The following is a 22,841-nucleotide window of genomic DNA, read 5'->3' as shown; positions in this document are numbered from 1 at the left end:
CCAAATTCTTTCACTCGATGTAGTGATTGTGGCTGTTTTTCATTTGCTCATTCTGGCATTCTCACTTTTCTGGTAATACTTGAGACTGCTTCTCTCAACTGCACTGGAAGCCCTCTCTCGTGTACCAATCAGTGTACCAATCAGTGAGGTGAGCCTTGTGCCAATTACTAAAACACGTGAAGTTCACAACACGCCCAGCAGTCGGCAAGGTGAGCCTTGTGTCAATGAATAGAACGCGCAAAGTTCACAAAATGGCAGATTTCACAGTCCGTGACGCATTTTTCTTGGGCGTGAATTTGGTAGGGCCCTATCCATCACCAAGACTGACTTGGCAGTACCACTGCAGACTGAGTTCTGAACGATATAGCTGCCAGACAGGGCTTGCAGTAAGTGGTGAGAGAACCGGCAGAAGGGAATAACTTAAGATCTTGACCTCACCAGTCTATCTATCACAGATGCAGCTGTCTATGATGGTATTGGTAGGATCATCATACAGTCTTTGTGGAAATCAGGTCCTGTCTTTGCACTGAGGACACACTCCGTTCTGTGGTGTGGCACTACCACCATGCTGAATTGGATAGATTAAGAACAGATCTAGCAGCTCAAAACTGGGAATCCATGGGGTGCTGTTGTCCATCAGCAGAATTGTATACCAGCACAATCTGTAACCTCATGCCCTCACTACTCCATCATCATTGAGCCAGATGACCAACCTGATTCAGTGAGTGCAGAAGAGCATGCCAGGAAAAGCACAAATCATACCTGAAACTGAGTTGTGAACCAGCTCAAGCTACAGCACAGGACTACATGGATACTAAACAACAAAATCAGCATGCTGTAGACAAAGCTAAGTGAGTCTCACAAAACCAATGGACAAGGCCAAAGCCCTGCCAGACCCAATTGTGAATGCAATTCTTAGATAGAGCAACAAACAAGAGATATCGGCTCCATGAACATCCCATCCTAAATCTTAATGGAGTGTGGCATTTGTTATAATTATCTTCAGCTGGAGTGCATATTGTTCTCAGATGCCAATCTTCAGCCAGTTCGATTCACTCCACTTGATATCAAGAAACAACGGAGTACACTGGAGACAGCAATGGCTATGGGCCTCAACAACAACCCAGTTGCAGTGCTGAAGTCATGTGCTCCAGAACTAGGCATGGGCCCTAACTAAACTTTCAGCACAGATACGACACTGGCATCTACCTGATAATGCGTATAATTGCTTAGGTTAGTCCCATTCACAAAAAGCAGGACAGAGCTGGCTAATTATCAATCTTATCACTTCACTCCCAATCATCATCAAAGTGATGGAAGGAGTTGTCAACAGTACTGTTGGTGACCCTTCACTGTAACTTGCTATAACTCACAGTGAATTGATAGTTTGAGTTCTGGACCACTCAGCTCTAGACCGGATTAAAGTCATGGCTCAATTATTGTCACGAGTGTGATTACAGAGGTGAGGTTAGAGTGATTGCCATTGACATCAAAGCTGCATTCAGCTGAGTGTGACGTAATCTGAATTCAGTGAGGATTTTGAGGAAACTCTCCAGTGGGAATGAGGATAGTACCCAGTGTAAGCCATAAGACTAAATGTCTCAAGTTCAGTTTCTTTCCTTTGCTGAGTTAAATGATTCTAGCTGGGGTGGCACTTTAGGCATTACATGGACCTCCTTGACTAGAAATGGTAGTGGGTGGGGTTCGTAAGGGGATAAAAATACTGCCATGCTTCCGATTCGTAATTGCTGAACTGTGTATGTGTTATTTGAAAATGAGATTGAGCTTGGATCTGATGTCTTATACTGTTGAATTGCCAGTACTTATGGCCTGGACTCACAAATGAAATATGGCCACTTGGGTGAGGATCTGCCCTGGTAGAGGTCAGGGCCTGTGGGCAGATTGGGGGAATAGTGTTTCACTGTTAGTAATTAAAATAATTGAAATAACGTCAACTCAACCCTGAAATTTAGTACTATTTTAGAATACACTGAAGTGTGTTATTCTGGAATGTACAGAATTGTATCAATTACTTAACTCAAGTTCAGACTTTTTTTCTCTGCTGACATGTGCTATGGCTAACAGGAACAGATCATTGATTGCCAACTGTGAAAATGAGTCATGGTTGTACTAGTTGACTTAGGCTGGAAGTGGTATTGACATTTATCTTACTAGCTGATATCAAGGAGAATATATCTTCTTGATTATCTCAATATTTCATGTTGTGAAATGTAAAAATAAGTTTTTTTAAAATTCATTCATGGGATGTGGGCGCCGCTGGCTAGGCCAGCATTTATTGCCCATCCCTAATTGCCGTTGAGAAGGTGATGGTGAGCTGCCTTCTTGAACCGCTGCAGTCCATTTCGGGTAGGTATACCCACAGTGCTGTTAGGAAGGGAGTTCCAGGATTTTGACCCAGCGACAGTGAAGGAACGGCGATATAATTCCAAGTCAGGATGGTGTGTGACTTGGAAGGGAACTTGCAGGTGGTGGTGTTCCCATGCATTTGCTGCCCTTGTCCTTCTAGTTGGTAGAGATCGCGGGTTTGGAAGATGCTGTCTAAGGAGCCTTGGTGCATTGCTGCAGTGCATCTTGTAGATGGTACACACTGCTGCCACTGTGTGTCGGTGGTGGAGGGAGTGAATGTTTGTGAATGGGGTGCCAATCAAGTGGCCTGCTTTGTCCTGGATTGTGTCGAGCATCTTGAGTGTTGTTGGAGCTGCACCCATCCGTCACACTCCTGACTTGTGCCTTGTAGATGGTGGACAGGCTTTGGGGAGTCAGGAGATGAGTTACTCGCCACTGGATTCCTCGCCTCTGACCTGCTCATGTAGCCACGGTATTTATATGGCTACTCCACTTCAGTTTCTGGTCGATGGTAGTCCCTAGGATGTTGATAGTTGGGGATTCAGCGATGGTAATGCCATTGAATGTCATGGGGAGATGGTTAGATTCTCTCTTGTTGGAGATGGTCATTGCCTGGCACTTGTGTGGCACGAATGTTACTTGCCACTTATCAGCCCACGCTGTCCCATATTGTCCAGGTCTTGCTGCATTTCTACATGGACTGCTTCAGTATCTGAGGAGTCACGAATGATGCTGAACATTGTGCAATCGTCAGCGGACATCCCCACTTCTGACCTTATGATTGAAGGAAGGTCATTGATGAAGCAGCTGAAGATGGTTGGGCCGAGGACAGTACCCTGAGGAACTCCTACAGTGATGTCTTGGAGCTGAGATGATTGACCTCCAACAACCACAACCATCTTCCTTTGCGTTAGGTATGACTCCAACCAGCAGAGAGTTTTCCCCCTGATTTCCATTAACTCCAGTTTTGCTAGGGCTCCTTGATGCTATACTTGGTCAAATGCTGCCTTGATGCCAAGGGCAGTCACTCTTGAGTTCAGCTCTTTTGTCCATGTTTGAACCAAGGCTGTGATGAGGTCAGGGGCTGAGTGGCCCTGGCGGAACCCAAACTGAGCGTCACTGAGCAGGTTGTTGCTAAGCAGATGCTGCTTGATGACGCTGTTGATGACACCTTCCATCACTTTACTGATGATTGAGAGTAGACTGATGGGGTGATAATTGGCCGGGTTGGACTTGTCCTGCGTTTTGTGTATAGGACATACCTGAGCAATTTTCCACATTTCCGGTAGCTGCCAGTGTTGTAGCTGTACTGGAACAGCTTGGCTAGGAGCGTGGGAACCTCTGGAGCACATGTCTTCAGTACTATTGCCGGAATATTGTCAGGGCCCATAGCCTTTGCAGTATCCAGTGCCTTCAGTTGTTTCTTGACATCATGCGGGGTGAATCGAATTGGCTGAAGTCTGGCATCTGTAATGCTGGGGACTTCAGGAGGAGGCCGAGTTGGATCATCACCCCGGCACTTCTGGCTGAAGATTGTTGCAAATGCTTCAGCCTTATCTTTCGCACTGATGTGCTGGGCTCCCCCATCATTGAGGATGGGGATATTTGTGGAGCCACCTTCTCCAGTTAGTTGTTTAATTGTCCACCACAATTCACAGCTGGATGTGGCAGGACTGTAGAGCTTATATCTGATCCGTTGGTTATGGGATCGCTTACTTCTGTCTATTGCATGCTGCTTATGCAGTTTGGCACGCAAGTAGTCCTGTGTTGTAGCTTCATCAGGTTGACACCTCATTTTGAGGTGTGCCTGGAGCTGCTCCTGGCATGCCCTCCTGCACTCTTCATTGAACCAGGGTTAGTCTCCTGGCTTGATGGTAATAGTAGAGTGGGGGATGTGCCAGGCCATGAGGTTTTTGATTGTGGTTGAGTACAATTCTGCTGCTGCTGATGGCCCCCAGCGCCTCATGGATGCCCAGTTTTGCATTGATAGATCTGTTCGAAATCTATCCCATTTGGTACGGTGATAGTGCCACACAACACGTTGGACGGTATCCTCAATGTGAAGGCAGAACTTCGTCTCCACAACGACTGTGCGGTGGTCACTCCTGCCAATACAGTCATGGACAGATGCATCTGCGGCAGGCAGATTGGTGAGGACGAGGTCAAGTATGTTTTTCCCTCTTGGATCCCTCACTACCTGCCACAGACCCCGTCTAGCAGTTATGTCCTTTAGAGCTCGGTCAGTAGTGGTGCTACCGAGCCTCTCTTGGTGATGGACATTGAAGTCCCCACCCAGAGTACATTCTGCGCCCTTGCCACACTCAGTGCTTCCTCCAAGTGGTGTTCAACATGGAGGAGTACTGACTTATCAGCTGAGGGAAGGTGGTTGATGGTAATCAGCAGGAGGTTTCCTTGCCCATGTTTGACCTTTTGCCATGAGACTTCATGGAGTCTGGAGTCGATGTTGAGGACTCCCAGGGCAATTCCCTCCCTACTGTGTGCCACCACCTCTGCTCGGTCTGTCCTGCCGGTGGGACAGGACATACCCGGGGACACTGATGGCAGTGTGTGGGACATTATCTTTGAGGTATGATTCCGTGAGTATGACTATGTCAGGCTGTTGCTTGACTAGTCTGGGACAGCTCTCGCAACTTTGGCAGAAGCCCCCAGATGTTAGTAAGGAGGACTTTGCAAGGTCAACAGGGCTGGGTTTGCTGTTGTCGTTTCCGGCGCCTAGATCGATGCCGGGTGGCCTGTCTGGTTTCATTCCTTTTTATTAACTTCGTAGTGGTTAGATACAACGGAGTGGCTTGCTAGGCCATTTCTGAGGGTATGTAAGAGTCAACCACATTGCTGTGGGTCTGGAGTCACATGCAGGCCAGACCAGATAAGGACAGCAGATTTCCTTCCCTAAAGGACATTAGTGAACCAGATGGGTCTTTACAACAATCGACAATGGTTTCATGGCCATCATTAGACAAGCTTTTAATTCCAGGTTTATTAATTGAATTCAAATTCCACCTTCTGCTGTGGTGGAATTCAAACCCATGTCCCCAGAGCAATACTCTGGGTTACTAGTCCAGTGACAATACCACTACGCCACCGCCAGAACACATTGCAGAAATTTAAGTAGAGAGGGATGTTTGCCTCTGAATACATCTGGAGAAGCTGCACGTGTCCACTCCTTAAAAAATGTATTTCAATGATGGAAAAACAAGAAATGCTGGAAATACTCAGCAGGTTTGGCAGCATCTGTGGAGCAAGTTAACATTTCAGGTCAGTGACCTTTCATCAGAACGGATAAATAAGGAGACCAATACTGTACACAGTACTCCAGATGTGGTCTCACCAATGCCCTGTATAACTGAAGCATAACCTCCCTACTTTTGTATTCAATTCCCCTCGCAATAAACAATAACATTCAATTAGCTTTCCTAATTACTTGCTGTACCTGCATCCTAACCTTTTGCGATTTATGCATTAGAATACCCAGATCCAGGTGGCAGTTCTGATGAAAGGCCACAGGCCTGTAACATTAACTCTGCTTTTCTCTCCACAGATGCTGCCTGGCCTGCTGAGTATTTCCAGCACTTTCTATTTTTATTTGATTTCCAGCATCTGCAGTATTTTGCTTTTATTCTCGGTAAAAACATGTTGGTTGAAATGCTAAAATGTGATTACATACTTTTAGTAGCTTTTGATTGGTATTGTTTGCGTACATCCTGCCAGGGCCAGTGATTTTTTTTTTATATAGAATGTTTATCAGCTTTAGGAAGTAGGTTCTAGTTCTAGACTTTGAATTCAACTGAGAACTTAAAGAAAATGATCAAGGCAGCTGTAGTTTTTTTTGTTTTCCAACATGACCCAGGGCAGGTACATTTTTATTTTTATATTTGCATACCTTTTGAGCACACAAACAATGGGAATGCCAAATACTGTCTATATTTAAATAGACATGATCAGAGGCTTCCTCTCATTAGAGTCTTAGTTCCTGTTTAAAGAATGAGTAAGCTGGAAACTAAGGATGTAACATTGTGTGTCCATAAATAATGAACATTGAAACTGGCTTGAATAAAGAAATGTGTTCTCAGGAAAAGCTAACTTTTGTAAGTGTTTTAAGCTGTTATCTGTTCAAGTTTAATCCTGTTTGAGTGTGAGGAGGATATATATTCTGCCAGTGCCTGTCCCTTCTATATGAAAATTAACTTGTCAAATAAAAATGTTTCATTAAATTTGATAAATGATTTTTTTAAATGCCTTTTAATTTCTCAATATGCATGAAGGACTAACTTGTATATATTCTGTTTGTAGTGTAATCATGTCTTTTTGAACATTAAATGGTAGTGCAAATAGCGCAATTCAAAATTGTGCGCAAAAATGTCAATGTATTTTGCACTCCAAAAATAGCACAATCTTTACAGCACCACTTGGATGCCTGTGTATTTGATTCTTATAGTGTTTTGCCTTTTTGAATGATTTATACAACCTCTAGAAGCAGCTTTTGTGGCTGATCTTTGTAATGGGTGCATGCATTACAGGTTTATAGTTGTTACACCAATCCGGATTGAAGTACTCTCCTTTTGAAAGAGGAGCTTTTGGTTGAAATTTCAATTAATATTTATAGAGGAAAGAAAGTGGCAGGGAAGGAAGGGTGTGCATATATGTCACTCCTCCTTATGGGATGATCACTATCCAGTTGCTGGTTTCTCTAGAAATGCCCCACTCTCCAGATTAATTGGAGGTGGGAAGTAAAAGTATGGGGAGAAAAAAATTAAAACAAATAATGTAGGGACTTAATGAAAGCTGCAGAACATGTCGAGGGATATAGGATTGCAACAAATGTTACGAAACATAATATGAAGTTGATGTACTTGTCATCTCCTTGGCTACACTCCAATTGGGAATATTCTATTCAGAGAGATAATTACATCATTGTAGCTATACTAAGAAAATGATGCTTCATTGCATTAATCTGTATGGGCATACCATGACTATTTTCAAGGATTGGAGGGGTAGATAGCAAAGGGACAGACAGAACTTGAAAAGTAATTTACAAAGATCATTGCAATATTTTATGAAAAGTTAGCAGACACTTTTTCAGTTGGTGAAGGTACCATAAACAGTGAAATGCATATGCTCAGTAAATCAAGCTATGACAAAATGCATGATGAACTATAAATTAAATGATCCAATAAAATAATGCATTTCTTTGCAGTGTTCTTTGGCTTTGTTTTTAATAGCTGTATTTAGTTGAAACTTTATCACCTGCTGTACTGATCTAATTGAACAAGCTATTTCCTATGCTTTTTAAGTCGTTTTGTAAATTGAAAGAGCAATGAGAGCAGCTGGTGTTCCAGATATTGGTGAATCTAGAGAACCGCTCATATGCCAGCATGAGTGGTGCAGATGAAATTCAAATAAAAGTGCAAAAGTAAACTTTTTCATTTGTACTTACTAAAATAGTGAAAAAAGAATCACAACAAACTAGTTTGAAGATTCTTCGGACAGCCAGTAGGTAAAGCGTTTTTGTGATTGGTGCCGCGTTATACTGACCAGCAAGGTCCCAGGTTCAATAACTGGTCTGTGTTGATTGAGCTATTCACAGACAGGACAATTGTGTGGTACCATAGTCACCTTCAGTGTCCCTGGGAGAGAGACCTGTACTCTTGATCTAGAGGCACTAAGGGTGACTTTGGTGCCTAAACCTTTGCCCTGTCTAAAGCAACAATAATTCTGTTCTGAATGTGGACTTCGAATTGACCCATTATGAACTATAGCTGATCAAGTTGTGAATCTTTGGAAGGTAGCTTTTTATTTTGTAAGTTTCAGTTTGCCAAGTATAAGGGAAAGAGCGCTTACAGACATCATCATTATTATCAGTGGTTGTGACATCAAAAAATAAACTGTGAAGGAATGATTTTCAAATTTGTCAGGTGCAGACTGTTTTTCCCACAACTAATCTGTAACCTCAACATTAAGATACTGCCAATGCTGGTAATCTGAAGAAAACACAAAATGCTGGAAACACTTAGACTAGGCGGCATTTGTGGAGTGAGGAAATTCTGTTAATGTTTCAGGTCAGTGGCCTTTTGTTAGAACACCTGTAGCACTAACCATACCTTCCTACCTCCACAGATACTCCAACATTTTCTGTTTATATTTTTTTTATAATTTGTCAAGGAATTAATTAGGTATGCAATGCCTCAAAGAAATGTGAACCATTATTCAGTTAATAGTGTCATGCTCAGTCTGTTCCCTTGTGTTTGAGAAACTGTCTTTGAGGCCTCTTTCAGCTGCGATAAATACAGGAAGCTGTTGGGCAGTTCTTCAGTTTAACACACATTTCCAGGTCGCTGACAAGTCAGAACTCCATGAATGTGAAGGCTTACATTTATTGAGAGCTTATTTAGATGAATAAGAAACTAAGAATTATGCTGGTATAAAAAAAGTCTAATGTACCTGTCAGAACTATTGCTAATTTTATCTGCTGATTTTTACCTCCTGAGTAAATTTCTTTTCTGTAATAAACAATTTGTAATTGTAACCTGAAATATTTGGTCGATCTGTGGTGTTTTCTTGCTTCTTGGAGGGATCATGAGTATTCAGTGTGGATCCTGTATTGCTTCCAGTATAATTTAACAGTGAAAGGGTAGATTGTTAGCTGTGAGGAAAGCTGGTTTGCATTGACTGTACATGTAAGGTTAAATTTCTGTTATAAGAGGTCCAGGTTGCCTTCTGAAAGTGGCCTTTTGCGCGGAGTAGAGTGTTCAACAGTTCAAATGGCAACACTGAAATTCGGCTTCCTTGCTTGTGGCCAATACAGGTATGATATAGTAGTATGTGAAGAAATATGGTGACTCTTATATCTCATTGTATGCTTTTTTTTCATGAACACAGACTACCGATGGTTCCTGATACAAATATATAAACGAGTTGTGCAGCTTAAGATACTTCAGAAGCATTATCATATTGATGCATGCTTGAAAATAGTTGGTCTGGTCCCTTTAGATTCAAGCTGGAAGTGCACATATTAGAAAACAGTGTTATCATTTATACAGCTATATTGACCCCACCTTATGTTTTTTGGCAGTGTTTTCCTTTCTATCATACTAGACACAGTGTAGTTAACATGCTTGCTAGCCATTTGTTGGCGCTGCTTTGAGAGCCCTGAAAGATTGTTTTGTATCTTGTTCTCCTGTTGATTAGTAAGAAAATTTGACATTTTGAGTAGTCCTTTTTGCACTTAATCAGTGTCTTTCCCATACATAACATCATAAAAAGGCTTATACAAAGCTCAAGGGATTTGTTTTTTGTTAAACATGGGTAATTTTTTTTTAATCTCCAATTTTTAAATGGTATGAAATTCCTTCAGTTTCCACGCCCCCAATCCCTCCTTACCAAGTTGTGATCAAGAGAGCAGGCAAATAACTTGCTCCAAGACTACTTCTAGTGCTGTGTTTGGCTTGGTTCTAGTAGACATGTGACACAACACGATGAGAATTCTGGTTTTTTCCCCTCCTTTTCTCAGAAGGCTGTGCTTCTCTATAGTAGTAAAACTTAGACTAGGGCAGGGGTCTAGAACGTTTGTTACCTGAACAGCCTTTAAAAAAAAAATTGCATAAAATCAAAACTAGTGGAGGCCGCAAGATAAAAATTTGGCATTTCTAAACCCAAGTGCATGGCAAATTGCCAGTGTTTCTGGTGAAGTGTGTAATTTGCATATATAATAAACTACATGTTTTGAATTTATGTATCAATAGGAAAAAAAAAAGACCATAACTCTGAATTATTGTGTTTTTTTACTTTTTATTTACTATAATTTTGGCAGTAAAGTCATCTTTAAAATAAACTTCAACATAAGATGAGTAAAATTACGACAGTTTTTTTAGTATTGATTCTCGTGATTTAAAAAAAAAGCTCATAGCAAATTCGGAATTTATCATATCAGCTATATTAGAAACAATAATGATTGCAACCATAAAACCTGTTCCTATACCACTCTAACAGGTTTATTTCGAGAGCGATGATGTTTTTTGTTAAAATAATCATTTGAAACCATAAAGTGTAGCATAACAATTAGCCTTTTATCCCCACAATAAAAACATGGCTCGTACTTATCTTCACAAATTTTTTGCAAGGCTTTTTTCATGTCAATGCAATCCAACTGGAAAAGGTTGGGAGCCACAAATGAGATGTTAAAGAGCCGCATGCGGCTCCAGTGCCACGCTTTGCGGACCCTTGGTCTAGGGGCTTGGCAGGCTGGGAAGATGTGCTCGTGCTCCGATATGCTGCCTCCTTTCCTGTTGATTTATATTGCTTTTTAGGTTTCCCTTGCATACACTTTTTTCCAACCAAGACTGTGAGCAGGTGGTTGGCTCTGAGTTCTCTGCCTTTGCTAACCTTCAACTTTCAACATCAGTTTTCTTTTTTCTCTGTGGGCAATAGCCTATGTGCTGCAAACTTCCTTTGTGGATATTCAGTGTTTGAGTTGCTGTTTACAGTAACCTCTTGGAAACCAGCAATGTTTAATTGCAGTCCTGTTCTGAAATTCAGCTGATAATGCTACAGGACTATATATTTCCCCCAAACATTTTAATGGAGCATTTGCCCTTAACTTAAAACACTGGTCTTTTTCTTTCCACAATTTGAAAGTTGCACAATCTGTTGCGAGTGTGCAGAACAAGCATTCCCAAACTGTGGTACGTGTACCCTTGGGGAGACGCAAAACATCTCTGGGGGTAAGCAGAAGAGATTATCTAATGGTGGATTTAAGGCCGAATGCAAACATTTGTTTCGTACTCTTTAAAAAAATGTCTTTATTTTTCATTGTGTGAAAAAAAAGTTAGGAGGCTTCCCAGTCAATATTTGCTCTTCCTGTTGTGCTTTTGCCAAATTCAAGTGCATGAGGTGTGGCCCAGGGACAGGCTGGTGGATTTAGGGGACTCGGGGAACAGGTCTTTGTGATATTTGGTCGCCACTACCGCTCAGCTTGTTGCTTAAGCTTTCGAGCACGGGTTGGAGGACATGGCATCTTGCACACTATTTGGAACTGGCAGGGACATCTGGAGCCGTGCATCTTTCGCGAGGAGGAGACCATCACCGGCACTTACCTGGCCTTTTGCCTGGAGAAGCGAGACAACTGGCCATTTCCTAAGAGTGCAGGACTCCTGGCTGGAGATAAACTTCATAAGGTCTAGAGGGGCGGCGGGTCAACAGCTTCATCCCACTGATCTCAACTGCCAATGTCGGCACTGGGAGACCCGCTGCTCCCTCTGGGGTCTGAGGAGCATGTCATCCACCCCCTAGAGGAGTCTAGTTCTTTTGGCATGCGCTACTGTTGATCTGTGCAAAGGAGCCAAGAGCAGCCGGCGAGACTGGCCAGTTTCCTTTGCTGCCAACTTCACTAATTTAGGCAAGAAATTCAGTTTCCATACATTTTATTTAAAATTAATCTAACTACCACAAAATCAGAAAATCACATCATTTAACTAACACTCCATTAACAAACTATATCATGTACATGTTATATAAATGTGTGCATGATGGCATGAATAGAAGGGTATTGTATTAATGAAAAGAAGTTTAGTAGATTTATGTGCAAGATATAGCACAATTACCTGAATAGCAAATTCAAACACAAGTTAACATTCATATTGTACCTGTAACGTTATAAAAAGAATGCCCCGAGGGACTTCACAAATTTGAATTTGGCAGGGAAAGGGATGCAGGACTTTGAGGGAGCGTTTATTAGGGGTTCGCCAAAACAATTGGTTTATCAGACTTTTAAAGGATTAGAGCCCAGTGGACACGCTGACAAGGCTATGGGGAGACTGGAGCCATGCCACCAAAGGATCCACCACTGGTGAGGCTGTTTAAAATCAGAATCAAATGACTGAAGGATGCCACGGAAAGTAATCTAAAGCTGGGAAAATTTTGTAGAGGGAGAGTGCAGCAAGGCCATGAAGGAATTTGATAAGAATGAGTAGTTCAGATTGAATGTGTTATGGGACAGGGGCAGGTGTAGGCCAATAATGGGTGAATGAGATTTCGTGCAGAACAGGTGACAGTGTTTTGTATACGTGTGGGAGTTTGTGGAGAATGGGAGGTCTTTGGAATAATCAAGCCTAGATATGATAGGATCAGGCTTTCAGTGGCAGAGGGGCATGTTGAAAAAGTGGAAACAGGTTGTGTTGATGATGGTTAGGATATGGGGTCAGGCGTTTCACATCTGTGACCTTTTATCATTGCTGGTGAAAGGTCACAGACCTGAAAGGTTAACTGTATTTCTCACTCCACAGATGCTGTCTGACCTGAGTATTTCCAGCATTTTCTGTTTTTATTTCAGATTTCCAGCTTCTGCAGTATCTTGCTTTTGCCTCTATATTGTCACCATTGCTTTTCTTATATATAAATGACCTGGACTTGGGTATGGCCTCCTTCTGTGCTGTAAGATTCAATTAATCTAAGGGAGTGGAGTTTATGGCTGCCGCTTTCATCTTTATCTGTGCCCATAACATGGCGTTGAGTGATAGCAAACAGTGAAAGTGTTCCCATAGTCAGACCATTGCCAACAGTTCAAAAAACTGTAATTGAAAGAAATTGAAGATTAAGGATAGTCTGGGGATGTGAGGAGAGTGATAGTGCAGAGGGTTAATGGAAGTATTGTTCGCCCAGCTGTGGAATGCACAAAAATTTGCTGTTTTGCTTCAGAATCCAATTTGTAAAGCAAGGTTTCAAACCATCACCTATCACTCCAAACACTATACGTCTATGCTCGAACAAACAACCTCACCCGCCTCATTAATGGTGAATAATACTATTAAAGTATTGTTTAAGTTGTATATGTGTATTCTAATTTGTACAATGCTTGGAATTAAAGGGGTTAAAATATTAAACCAGCATGCTGCTACGGGTGTGGGGGTTGGTTAACTCAGTTGGCTAGAGCGTGTTGCAGAAAGACGCCAACAACGCGGGTTCAATTTGGGACAGCACAGTGGCGCAGTGGTTAGCACCGCAGCCTCACAGCTCCAGCGACCCGGGTTCAATTCTGGGTACTGCCTGTGTGGAGTTTGCAAGTTCTCCCTGTGTCTGCGTGGGTTTTCTCCGGGTGCTCCGGTTTCCTCCCACAAGCCAAAAGACTTGCAGGTTGATAGGTAAATTGGCCATTATAAATTGCCCCTAGTATAGGTAGGTGGTAGGGAAAAGAGACAGGTGGGGATGTGGTAGGGAACATGGGATTAGTGTAGGATTAGTATAAATGGGTGGTTGACGGTCGGCACAGACTCGGTGGGCCGAAGGGCCTGTTTCAGTGCTGTATCTCTAAACTAAACTAAACTAAAATCCCTGTACTGGCTGTGGTAGTTCTTGAAGGCTTGCCTGCTTGCCTTGCTCCATGCTTAAGGAATGGTGCCCCTCAAACTGTACATTACCAGCTTTGTGTTTCTAATAGAGAGAGAGGCCTATGGTCCTTTGGGACTACAGCTGCAACAACGGTACAAATATGTGGGCAGGTGGTAGATCTGGAAGCGGGTACACAATAAGTAAAGTTTGGGAACCTCTGGTGTAGAAAAACAGACTTTGTCCTGTATATGATTTTATGGTAATGAGTTGAAACATTTTGAGTGATAAGGTCTTCGGTACTTGGGTCTTGAGAGAGTGGTTAGTAAAGCATATGGGATCTTGGGCTTCATTAACAGAGGCACTGAGCACGAAAGCGCGGAAGTTATGCTGAACCTTTATAAAGCTCTGGTTAGGCCCCAACTGGTGTATTGGGCCCAGTTCTGGTTACCACACTTTAGGAAGGATGTGAGGGTCCTTGAGAGGGTGCAGCAGAGATTTATCAATGATTCCAGAGATGGGGATTTTAGTTACAAGGTTAGGTTGGAAAAACTGGGGTGGTTCTCCTTAGAACAATGGAGATTAAGGGGAGATCTGATGGAGGTGTGTAAGATTATGAGAGGCTTAGATAAGTTAGACAAGGAAAACTGTTCCCATTGACTTGTGGTGCAAGGACTAGGGGATACAGTTTGAAGGTTTTAGGCAAGAGATGGAGGGGAAATATGAGGAATAACTTTTTAACGCAGCGGGTGGTAATGACCTGGAACTCGCTTCCCATAAGGGTGGTGGAAGCAGAGATAATGATTTCAAAAGGAAATTGGATGGCCGCTTGAAGGAAATAGACTTGAACGGCTATGGGGTTCGAGTGGGACTGACTGAATAGCTCCATGGAGAGCCGGAATGGACTCGATGGATTGAATGGCCTCCTACTGTGCCTTAAATGACTCTGACTATTTATGGTGCTGTTTATCAATGATATAAACAAAGTTTGATTAACAGTGGCTACACTTCAAAAGTACTTGACTGCTAAGTACTTTGAGATGTCTGGTGGTCCTGAAAGGTGCTATATAAGTGCAAGTCTTTTATTTTTATTTACTAAGTAGTAGATCTACGATGGCATTGCTCATGGTGGATGGAGGCTTTATAAGTATAAAGATGGTATGACAAGTAGTATTATTAGTGCATGCTGGTTGACCTAGCATTGCGAGTGAGCCTGTGACTTGCAAACACTGGGAAGAAGGCCAGGGTCCAGTTGTACTGGAAAAGGGTCTTCAGATCTAGTTATATTTTGTAAGGAAACACTGTATATGGAGGTGCTAGGATCATTGGGGGAGGAGTTCTGTCATCTGGGAGCATTGGGATGGCTCTGAGATAAGTGAAATTGGGCATGTGACCACTGAGATGGGGGTTCTAAGATTGGGGGAAAGTCTAGGTTTGAGGGTCCTGGGTCCAGCAGGATCTGGAAAGGGGTTTTGGACTACTAAAGGTCCAAAGTCTAAAGGTGTTTGGGGTTGCCAGATTCTGGAATATTTGGGGGTGGGGTGGGTGGTACAAAAGGCAGCTTTGATGGGGGAAGGACACAGGTAAGTGAAAACCAAACTGCCATTGACTCAATAATAGGTAAGTAAAATCAATAGTGAAGTGCAACAGAAATAGTAAATGTGTTACCTATATGGGATGTGCATGCAATGTACAAGACTTTAATATATTATATTCTCAAAGGACATGAATACAATACGCTATAAATGGATAGAAGTGGATGGTAAACAAAAACAAATACTATTCTTGTTCACACAGCCACATTCCTGGCTCTGTATATTTAGTACTACAGCAAAACAAGTTGGATCTAGGGTTGAAAAATAATTCCTGAAGTCAGTATGTTGCAGAGTTGGTGATAAATAAATATCACTCAAAAATAACAGTATACTTACTTCTGGCAATGTGCCAGTAGATTCTGAATCACTTGACTCATCTTGCATGATGACCATATTTTGTTAGTGATACTCGCTGAAATTCTTGTATTTGTAATACAATCCTCTTTTATGCAACCCCTCTTTTTTATTTAAAATAAACTTGCACGCTATAAATGAATGATTTATTGTATTTTAAGCATATATTTTAACACCATCCTCTGATTTATTAAAATAAAACTTAGAAAGTTTAAACATTTTGTTTTTCTTTTATAGTATTTTTGGAGGACATCCAACAGCTGCAGTAACATTTTTGTGCTGTGTCCAAACCTAAATTAGAATTTCATATTTTCTTCAGAGTCGACATAAGGTCTGCATATTGGTCTTGTCATATGTGTCTGTGTGACTTTATGATGTATACTTGCTGGAGTGACGCTGAGCCATGCAGACCAGGAAGTTTCTAGGTTCAAGAACTGAACAGTGCTGAATTAGCAGATCAGGGCTGGCTGGTCTTAGTGTCCCTGAGTTAGGGAGAGGAAAAGTCAGGCAAGGGTTTCACTCTTGATCACTAACCTGTGACTTAAAGTAAAAAAAATCACATGGGGATGCTATTTTATGACAGGATCGAGCTTGACTGTGATGTCCACATAGTCAAATTGTTATTTACTGTCTACAACTGAAGAATTGCACTTGAGAGGTACTAGGGGGCTACTGGAACTCATTAAAATATACAGTTTTCACTTTTTGAGAAAACTGAGAAAATTAGGCAAAAAGTTAGTACTTGAATATAAAGATTTAAACCAATTCTTGTCTGGTCAAGAAATAAGATGAAACTCTGTACTGTCAGATTATTTGTGTAAAACATGAAAACATACAACTTGTTAGTGTAATCATATAGTTAGTGGTATGTTATTTTTTTTTGGATAATATTTAATTGAATTTAATTGAAATTCCTTGCAGTGTAACAAATGCCCCTTTTCCCTGGAGAGCTGTATGGCGCAATAGTATAAACTTATTTGCCTATGAAATGTCTAGGAATGCAGTTTGGCATCTGGATCATCAGTGATTGTTATAATAAAAACAATTAAAGGTGGTAAGAATATGATGGAAATATCCTAATAGTTTGATTTTTGACATAAATTTAAATGATAGATTCTTATGCTCATTATGATTTATGTCTTGTATATAAATTCAAGAGCCCTTCATTTTGGATGAAAATGCTGAAAAAAAAATCAAACTTTCAAAGATTTTTGTTGTGGAATATTGGGGAAGCCATTTCTATGGCAGTATAGTTTTGCTGAGGCATTCATTCTGTACATACAATATCTTAACAGTGATTGAGGTAATATGACTCGGTCCACAATATTAAACAGATTATCCAGTTACGACCTTAATTCCAGACAGTACTTCCCGTGTCCTGCAGGGTTTAATCAAAACTCTCAAAAAAAAGATCAGGTGCATTGTTAAACAGTAGCAGAGCTGTACGCAGTACATGCCACGTATTATTTCCTGCTAGGTCTGTCCAGTGTTAATTTTTGCTTCATTAGCTCTATAATTTCTTTTTGCTGCTACAAATTAAATCCTTTCATGTAGCATAGAAATTTGATGCAATGTAACAATTAGAGGCGCACATATATATGTTTGAAAAGTTGCATCTAACGTCTGTGCTCTGATTATGGAAGTTTGGCAAGTTTTGGTCTTGGGCTGGGGTGGGGGGGCACGGGTGGGTAGTGGGTAAAGTTTCATGGTTAAGTGATATTCAGCTCACGCTTTTAAATCTGTCCTTGCAAATTAAAACATCATGTTTTTTGGCTGTTTTTAGGTTTATTCTTCAGCCAAAGGTTGTAATTCACAATCAGCTCCTTGAAAAACAGAAAGTAGCAGAAGAAAAGATCAAAGAGCTTGAGGTGAGTGCTGATCAACCATGCTTTCAATATAGAACTTGAGTGAAGAATGCTGAAATAGCACTTTTTACAACAAGTGAATTGCATTTCTCATTATGGTTGTGCCTCCTGCCCCTGCAAGGCTACTTCTGTATGTCTCAAGGCTCCATCCTTAATTAATTGGTGCCCTTCTTGGTGATATCATTCATAGGTTTTCACGTGCTGAGGACAACACTTTTGCTAACTTGATTTGTGGACCGTCACTTTATTGTTCATATGCTCAGTGTGATAGAATCCGTGGTTGCAAAACTTATTTCTTTTTTAGAACCTAACTAAGAATGAAACTAGAATTGAAGCAGAAACGGAAACCAAAACTGAAACAGAAGCTGAAAAAATAACTTCAGGTTTTTAGGGAAACTGACACTGGTTAGAACCAGGTAAAAGGAGACAGAACTGTTTCTGTTACTGAAAGTAGCTGACTAATCAGACACGGGCATACAGTGCACAGGTTGTCACTGAAGGACTTGGATAAAGCAAAGACTGGTAAATCCACACCATCAAGACTGTTGTGAACAGAGCTGAGGAGGTTCTGGAGAAGTGTGCCTTGTGGTGAAGACTACCATTGGAGTTCAGAGTGATAGGGAACTGTTGTTGGAAGAAGTACAATAACTAAATCCTTGAAGAAAGGAGTTGAAATCTGCTTGAGGAACTGCAGAGTTGTAAAGAACTATGTGACTGTAATTGTTACCATATATGCTGGGTGGATTGCCCAGTGATAGTTAAGATGTAATTTGTAATATATACAGTGATCCGTCTGTTGCTTCATGTTTAATTTATGTTGGTTTTAGTCTAAGTGTTATAGTAAAATTTATAAAAGTGAATTCTTATCAATTTGGTTTCCTAAATTGGCGTCAGTCGGTAGATTTGATTATTTTCGTTTGTTGGTGGTTGTCGTGCAGAACCCCGCCTGCCAAGAATGAAATATATTAATTTTGTCATATGACCGTTGATTTTAAACTATTGCTGGAGTGAGGAAATGACTTGTTAAACAGATCAGCCGTGTCTGGAAAAAACATTTTCATACTAACAGACAGTGCTTGGAGGGACAAAGGAGCTATTCCCTGCTCCAATTTAACCCACAATGGACTTTGAGCACCAGGTATTGTGTGGAAGAAGAGACATTCCAGGGTCGGCTAAGACAGAGAATCCACAAACAGACATGGTCAGACCAGCTAGTCACATGACTAACCTGCTTGGCAACCTGGGTTTTTCTGAATTGTACAAAGAGTTTGAACTGAGAAAAGACTTTTGCTCCTGGACTGTAAAGACCTCTCCTGTCTGCTCCTATCTCTTTCTCACGGAACTCCAAACCCACTGAAGACACATGAACCTCGAGAGAAAAGTCTCCTACTTCGAACAAGGTTTAAGAAGAATACTGGGCCCCAATGAAAAGCAAGACCTACCTGCAATCAATGAATGTACAGCGAGCTCTAAGAACAGTAACCAAAACCATCTTCAGATATTGCCTTAAACTTTCCCACTTTATTCTCTTTACTGTCTCTAACTGCATGTGTGTATCGCGTATGCATACTAGCGTGGGCGCGTTGCGTATCCGTAAGCGCTAACCGAATTAGATTTTAAGTTTAATAAAGTTCAACCTTTTTTCTTTAAACCTAAGAAAACCTGTTTGGCTAGTTTCTTTGCCTTATAATTGGAAGTTTAGTGAACAAGGATTCACTAAGGGGGAGCTAAAAAAAGTGCGTTAAAAATAAAAACCTGTTACTTTAAGACCAGGTGAAGGTTGAGAAGGAACTCTAGACCCCTTTCTCACCTGGTCATAACAGTGGTCTTCACAGGAATCATAAAACTTAGCTGATATTGTTGTGAATGAACAGAAACTTCCTTTAGCTCACCAATGATAAGACCTGCTAAAATTTTCAGTCCTTAGCTTCCCCTGTTCCCCAATTCCATCTTTCTTCCAGCTGCTCTCATACTGAACCCAAAGATGGATAACCTTGGCATTTCAAACCCCAGATATTGGTCATCAACAAGACAACGTTTTTGAACTTTGCAATATTGTCCAACCTTGCATTGCATCATCTCCACTGTCCCAGAAATCCTTATCTGGGTCTTTTATATGTCTGGAAAGTAACAAATGTAACCCCACTCTTTAAGAAGGGAGGGAGACAGAAAACAGGGAACTACAGGAGGATGCAAGGAGGCTTCAAGGGGATTTAGACAGGCTAAGTGATTGGGCAAGAACAGGGCAGATGGAATATAATGTGACTTAAGTTATCCACTTGGTAGAAAAAACAGAAATGCAGAGTATTTCTTAAATGGTGAGAAGTTGGGAAGTGTTGATGTCCAAAGGGACCTTGGTGTCCTTGTTCGTGAGTCACTAAAAGCTAGCATGCAGGTGCAACAAGCAATTAAGAAGGCAAATGGTGTGTTGGCATTCATTCCAGGGGGATTTGAGTACAGACATAAAGATGTCTTGCTGCACTTGTGTAGAGCCTTGGTGAGATCCTCCTCTAAGGAAGGATATACCTGCCATAGAGGAAATGCAATGGAGGTTCACCAGACTAATCCCTGGAACAGTGCGATTGTCTTATGAGGAGAGATTGAGGAAACTGGGCATGTATTCTGTAGAGTTTCGAATAATGCGAGCTGATCTCATTGAAACTTACAAAATTCTGACAGGATGTGCAAGGGTGGATGTGGATAGGATTTTCCCTTGGCTGGTGAGTCTAGAACCAGGGGACATAGTGTCAGAATAAGGGGTAGGCCATTTAAGACTGAGATGAGGAGAAATTTCTTCACTCAGATGGTGGTGAATCTTTGGAATTGTCTACCCCGGAGGGCTGTGGAAGCTCAATTATTGAGCATGTTCAAGATGGAAATCAATAGATATCTGGATACTATTACCATCAAGGGATATGGGGATAGCGTGGGAAAGTGGCGTTAAGGTAGACGATCGGCCATGATCTCACTGAATGGCGGAGCAGGCTCGACCGGCTGAAAGACCTACTCCTGCTCCTAAGTTCCTTCCTATCTTATATATTTATACTTGATCAATCCTACAACTTCCTCGCTGTCGTTTTTAATTCATTCATGGGATGTGAGCATTGCTGGCAAGGCCAGCATTTGTTGCCCATCCCTGATTGTCTATGAGAAGGTGGTGGTGAGCTGCCTCCTTGAACTGCTGCAGTCCATGTGGTGTAGGTGAAGAGGGAGTTCCAGGATTTTGACCCAGTAACAGTGAAGGAATGTGATCTATTTCCAAGTCAGGATGGTGTGTGACTTGGAGGGGAACTTGCTAGTGACAATGTTCCCCTATGCGCCTACTGCCCTTGTTCTTCTAGGTGGTAAAGTTTGTGGACTTGGAAGGTACCGTCGAAAGAGTCTTGGCAAGTTGCTGCAGTGCATCTTGTAGATGATACATGCTGCAGTCACGGCATGCCTGTGGTGGAGGGAGTGAATGTTTAAGTGGATGGGGTGCCAGTTAAGTGGGCTGCTTTGTCCTGGATGATGTCGAGCTTCTTGATTGTTGTTGGAGCTGCACTTGTGGATGGTGGACAGTCTCTGGGGAGTCCAGCAGTAAGATACATGCCACAGAATTCCCAGCTCTGACCTGCTCTTGTAGCCACAGTGTTTATGTGGCTGGTCCAGTTAAGTTTCTGGTTAATGATAACATCTTGGATGTTGATCATAGGGGATTCAGCAATAGTAATGCAGTTGAATATCGAGTTCTGCCCTTCACAGATTGCAACTTTTCTACAACTCCATTACTTGCATCCTATCCTACACTAATTCCTGCTTCCCTGTCACCCCCAGTGCTCAGCAAACTTCGTTGGCTGTTTATCCGCCAGTGCATTAATTTCAATATCCTTGCCCTCTTTAACAAGTTCTTTATTTCCCTCACCACAGCAACCTTCTTCAGCTCTTTTGTTACAACATAACCCTTGCACTCTTACAACGTTGTCCTAATTAGCATCCTTTTTTCACACCTCTTTTGGCTGTTTCACTATTACCTTCTGCCTTGCTAATGCTCATCTGGTCTTCAAAAGTCTCCTCAAAACTGGTCACCACTCCAATTTCCAGCACTGCACGATGTCTGGTTATTTTGTCTCTGTGAAGTGCCTTGGGAATTTCTTTTATGTTGAAGGTTGTATTGTTACTTGGTTATTAACCTTGGTTCTTCCAGAACCAAAACAGCAAAATAACCAGTAGGCTTAAACATATTTAAATGCAATTAATTTGTAATTGCCAGCTGGAAGCAATTTTCTGTTAAAGCTAATTACTGACTTCAGGTAATGCTGGATATGATTTATTGAGTGACCGAATAACACAGGGTATAAAATGGAGTCATAGGAAGTGCAGTTGGTTGGCATATTTGTTTTTTCAGGAAGTTATTCACAATTCAATTAGTGACTAAAAGCTAAGCTAAGGAATCACTGAATAGGGGTTAAAATATGATTTTGGATAGATAATTGACTTAGGATCGGAAAACAGGACAGCCATAAATGAGACACTTTGACCCTGAGAAGTGGTTATAAGTGGGATGTGTTCCTGGGATGTAATCTTGGGACCCTTGAGATCAATGTAAACACATTTTGAAGGCATGAGCAAAGTCTCCAGGTTTCCTGATACCAGAAGAGGAGGTTGAAAAATTAATGAGGAAGCATGAATCATGTTCAGAAGTATTTGGATCCTGTAAGTAACTGAGACAGCAGGTAGCAGGTTCGTGCGGATCAATGTAGTATGGCATGGCAGCAATGAATCGAGAGGGAGTATGGAGGCGTCGTACATGCTCCACAGGAAAGATCGCCATGGGTTAATGTGGATTAATTTCTGAAACTGTTGGCCTACTGCGATAACGAAAAGGGAAAATAAGGTACTGGTTGATTTATTAGAGGGATAGAGGACAAATCAGAAGAAGGCTTATTAATGCAGTATAAGTGGCATTTATCGAACCACATCTTTGAGTACTATGTGTCCTTGTTCATGAGTCACTAAAAGTTAGTATGCAGGTGCAGTAAGTAATGAGGAAGGCAAATGGTATGTTGGCCTTCATTGCAAGGGGGTTTGAGTACAGGAGTAAAGATGTCTTTCTGCAACTGTATAGAGCTTTGGTGACACCGCACCTGGAGTATTGTGTACAGTTTTGTTCTTCTTACCTAAGGAAGGATATACATAGCGTAGAGGGGGTGAATGGAGGTTCACCAAACTAATTCCTGGGATAGCGGGATTGTATTCTGCGGAGAGATTGTAGAAACTGGGCCTGTATCCTGTGGCTGATGAGTCTAGAACCAGGGGACACAATCTCAGAATAAGGGGTAGGCCA

General features: G+C 41.6%; 1 protein-coding gene across 1 annotated transcript in view; it reads left to right on the top strand.

Moving 5' to 3' along the window:
• pfdn1 (prefoldin subunit 1) overlaps nucleotides 1-22,841 on the top strand; it is a 142,884-nt gene that overhangs the window by 15,993 nt on the left and 104,050 nt on the right. The window contains exon 3 of the mRNA XM_068043545.1: nucleotides 17,437-17,521. Coding sequence (XP_067899646.1) covers nucleotides 17,437-17,521 — 85 coding nt within the window. The remainder of the gene's footprint in view (nucleotides 1-17,436; nucleotides 17,522-22,841) is intronic.

The sequence above is a fragment of the Heterodontus francisci genome, chromosome 12 (assembly GCF_036365525.1).
Source record: "Heterodontus francisci isolate sHetFra1 chromosome 12, sHetFra1.hap1, whole genome shotgun sequence".
NCBI classification, from domain to species: Eukaryota; Metazoa; Chordata; class Chondrichthyes; order Heterodontiformes; family Heterodontidae; genus Heterodontus; species Heterodontus francisci.
Note: the sequence above shows the minus strand (reverse complement) of the source record. Positions and strands in the feature narration are given on the sequence as shown.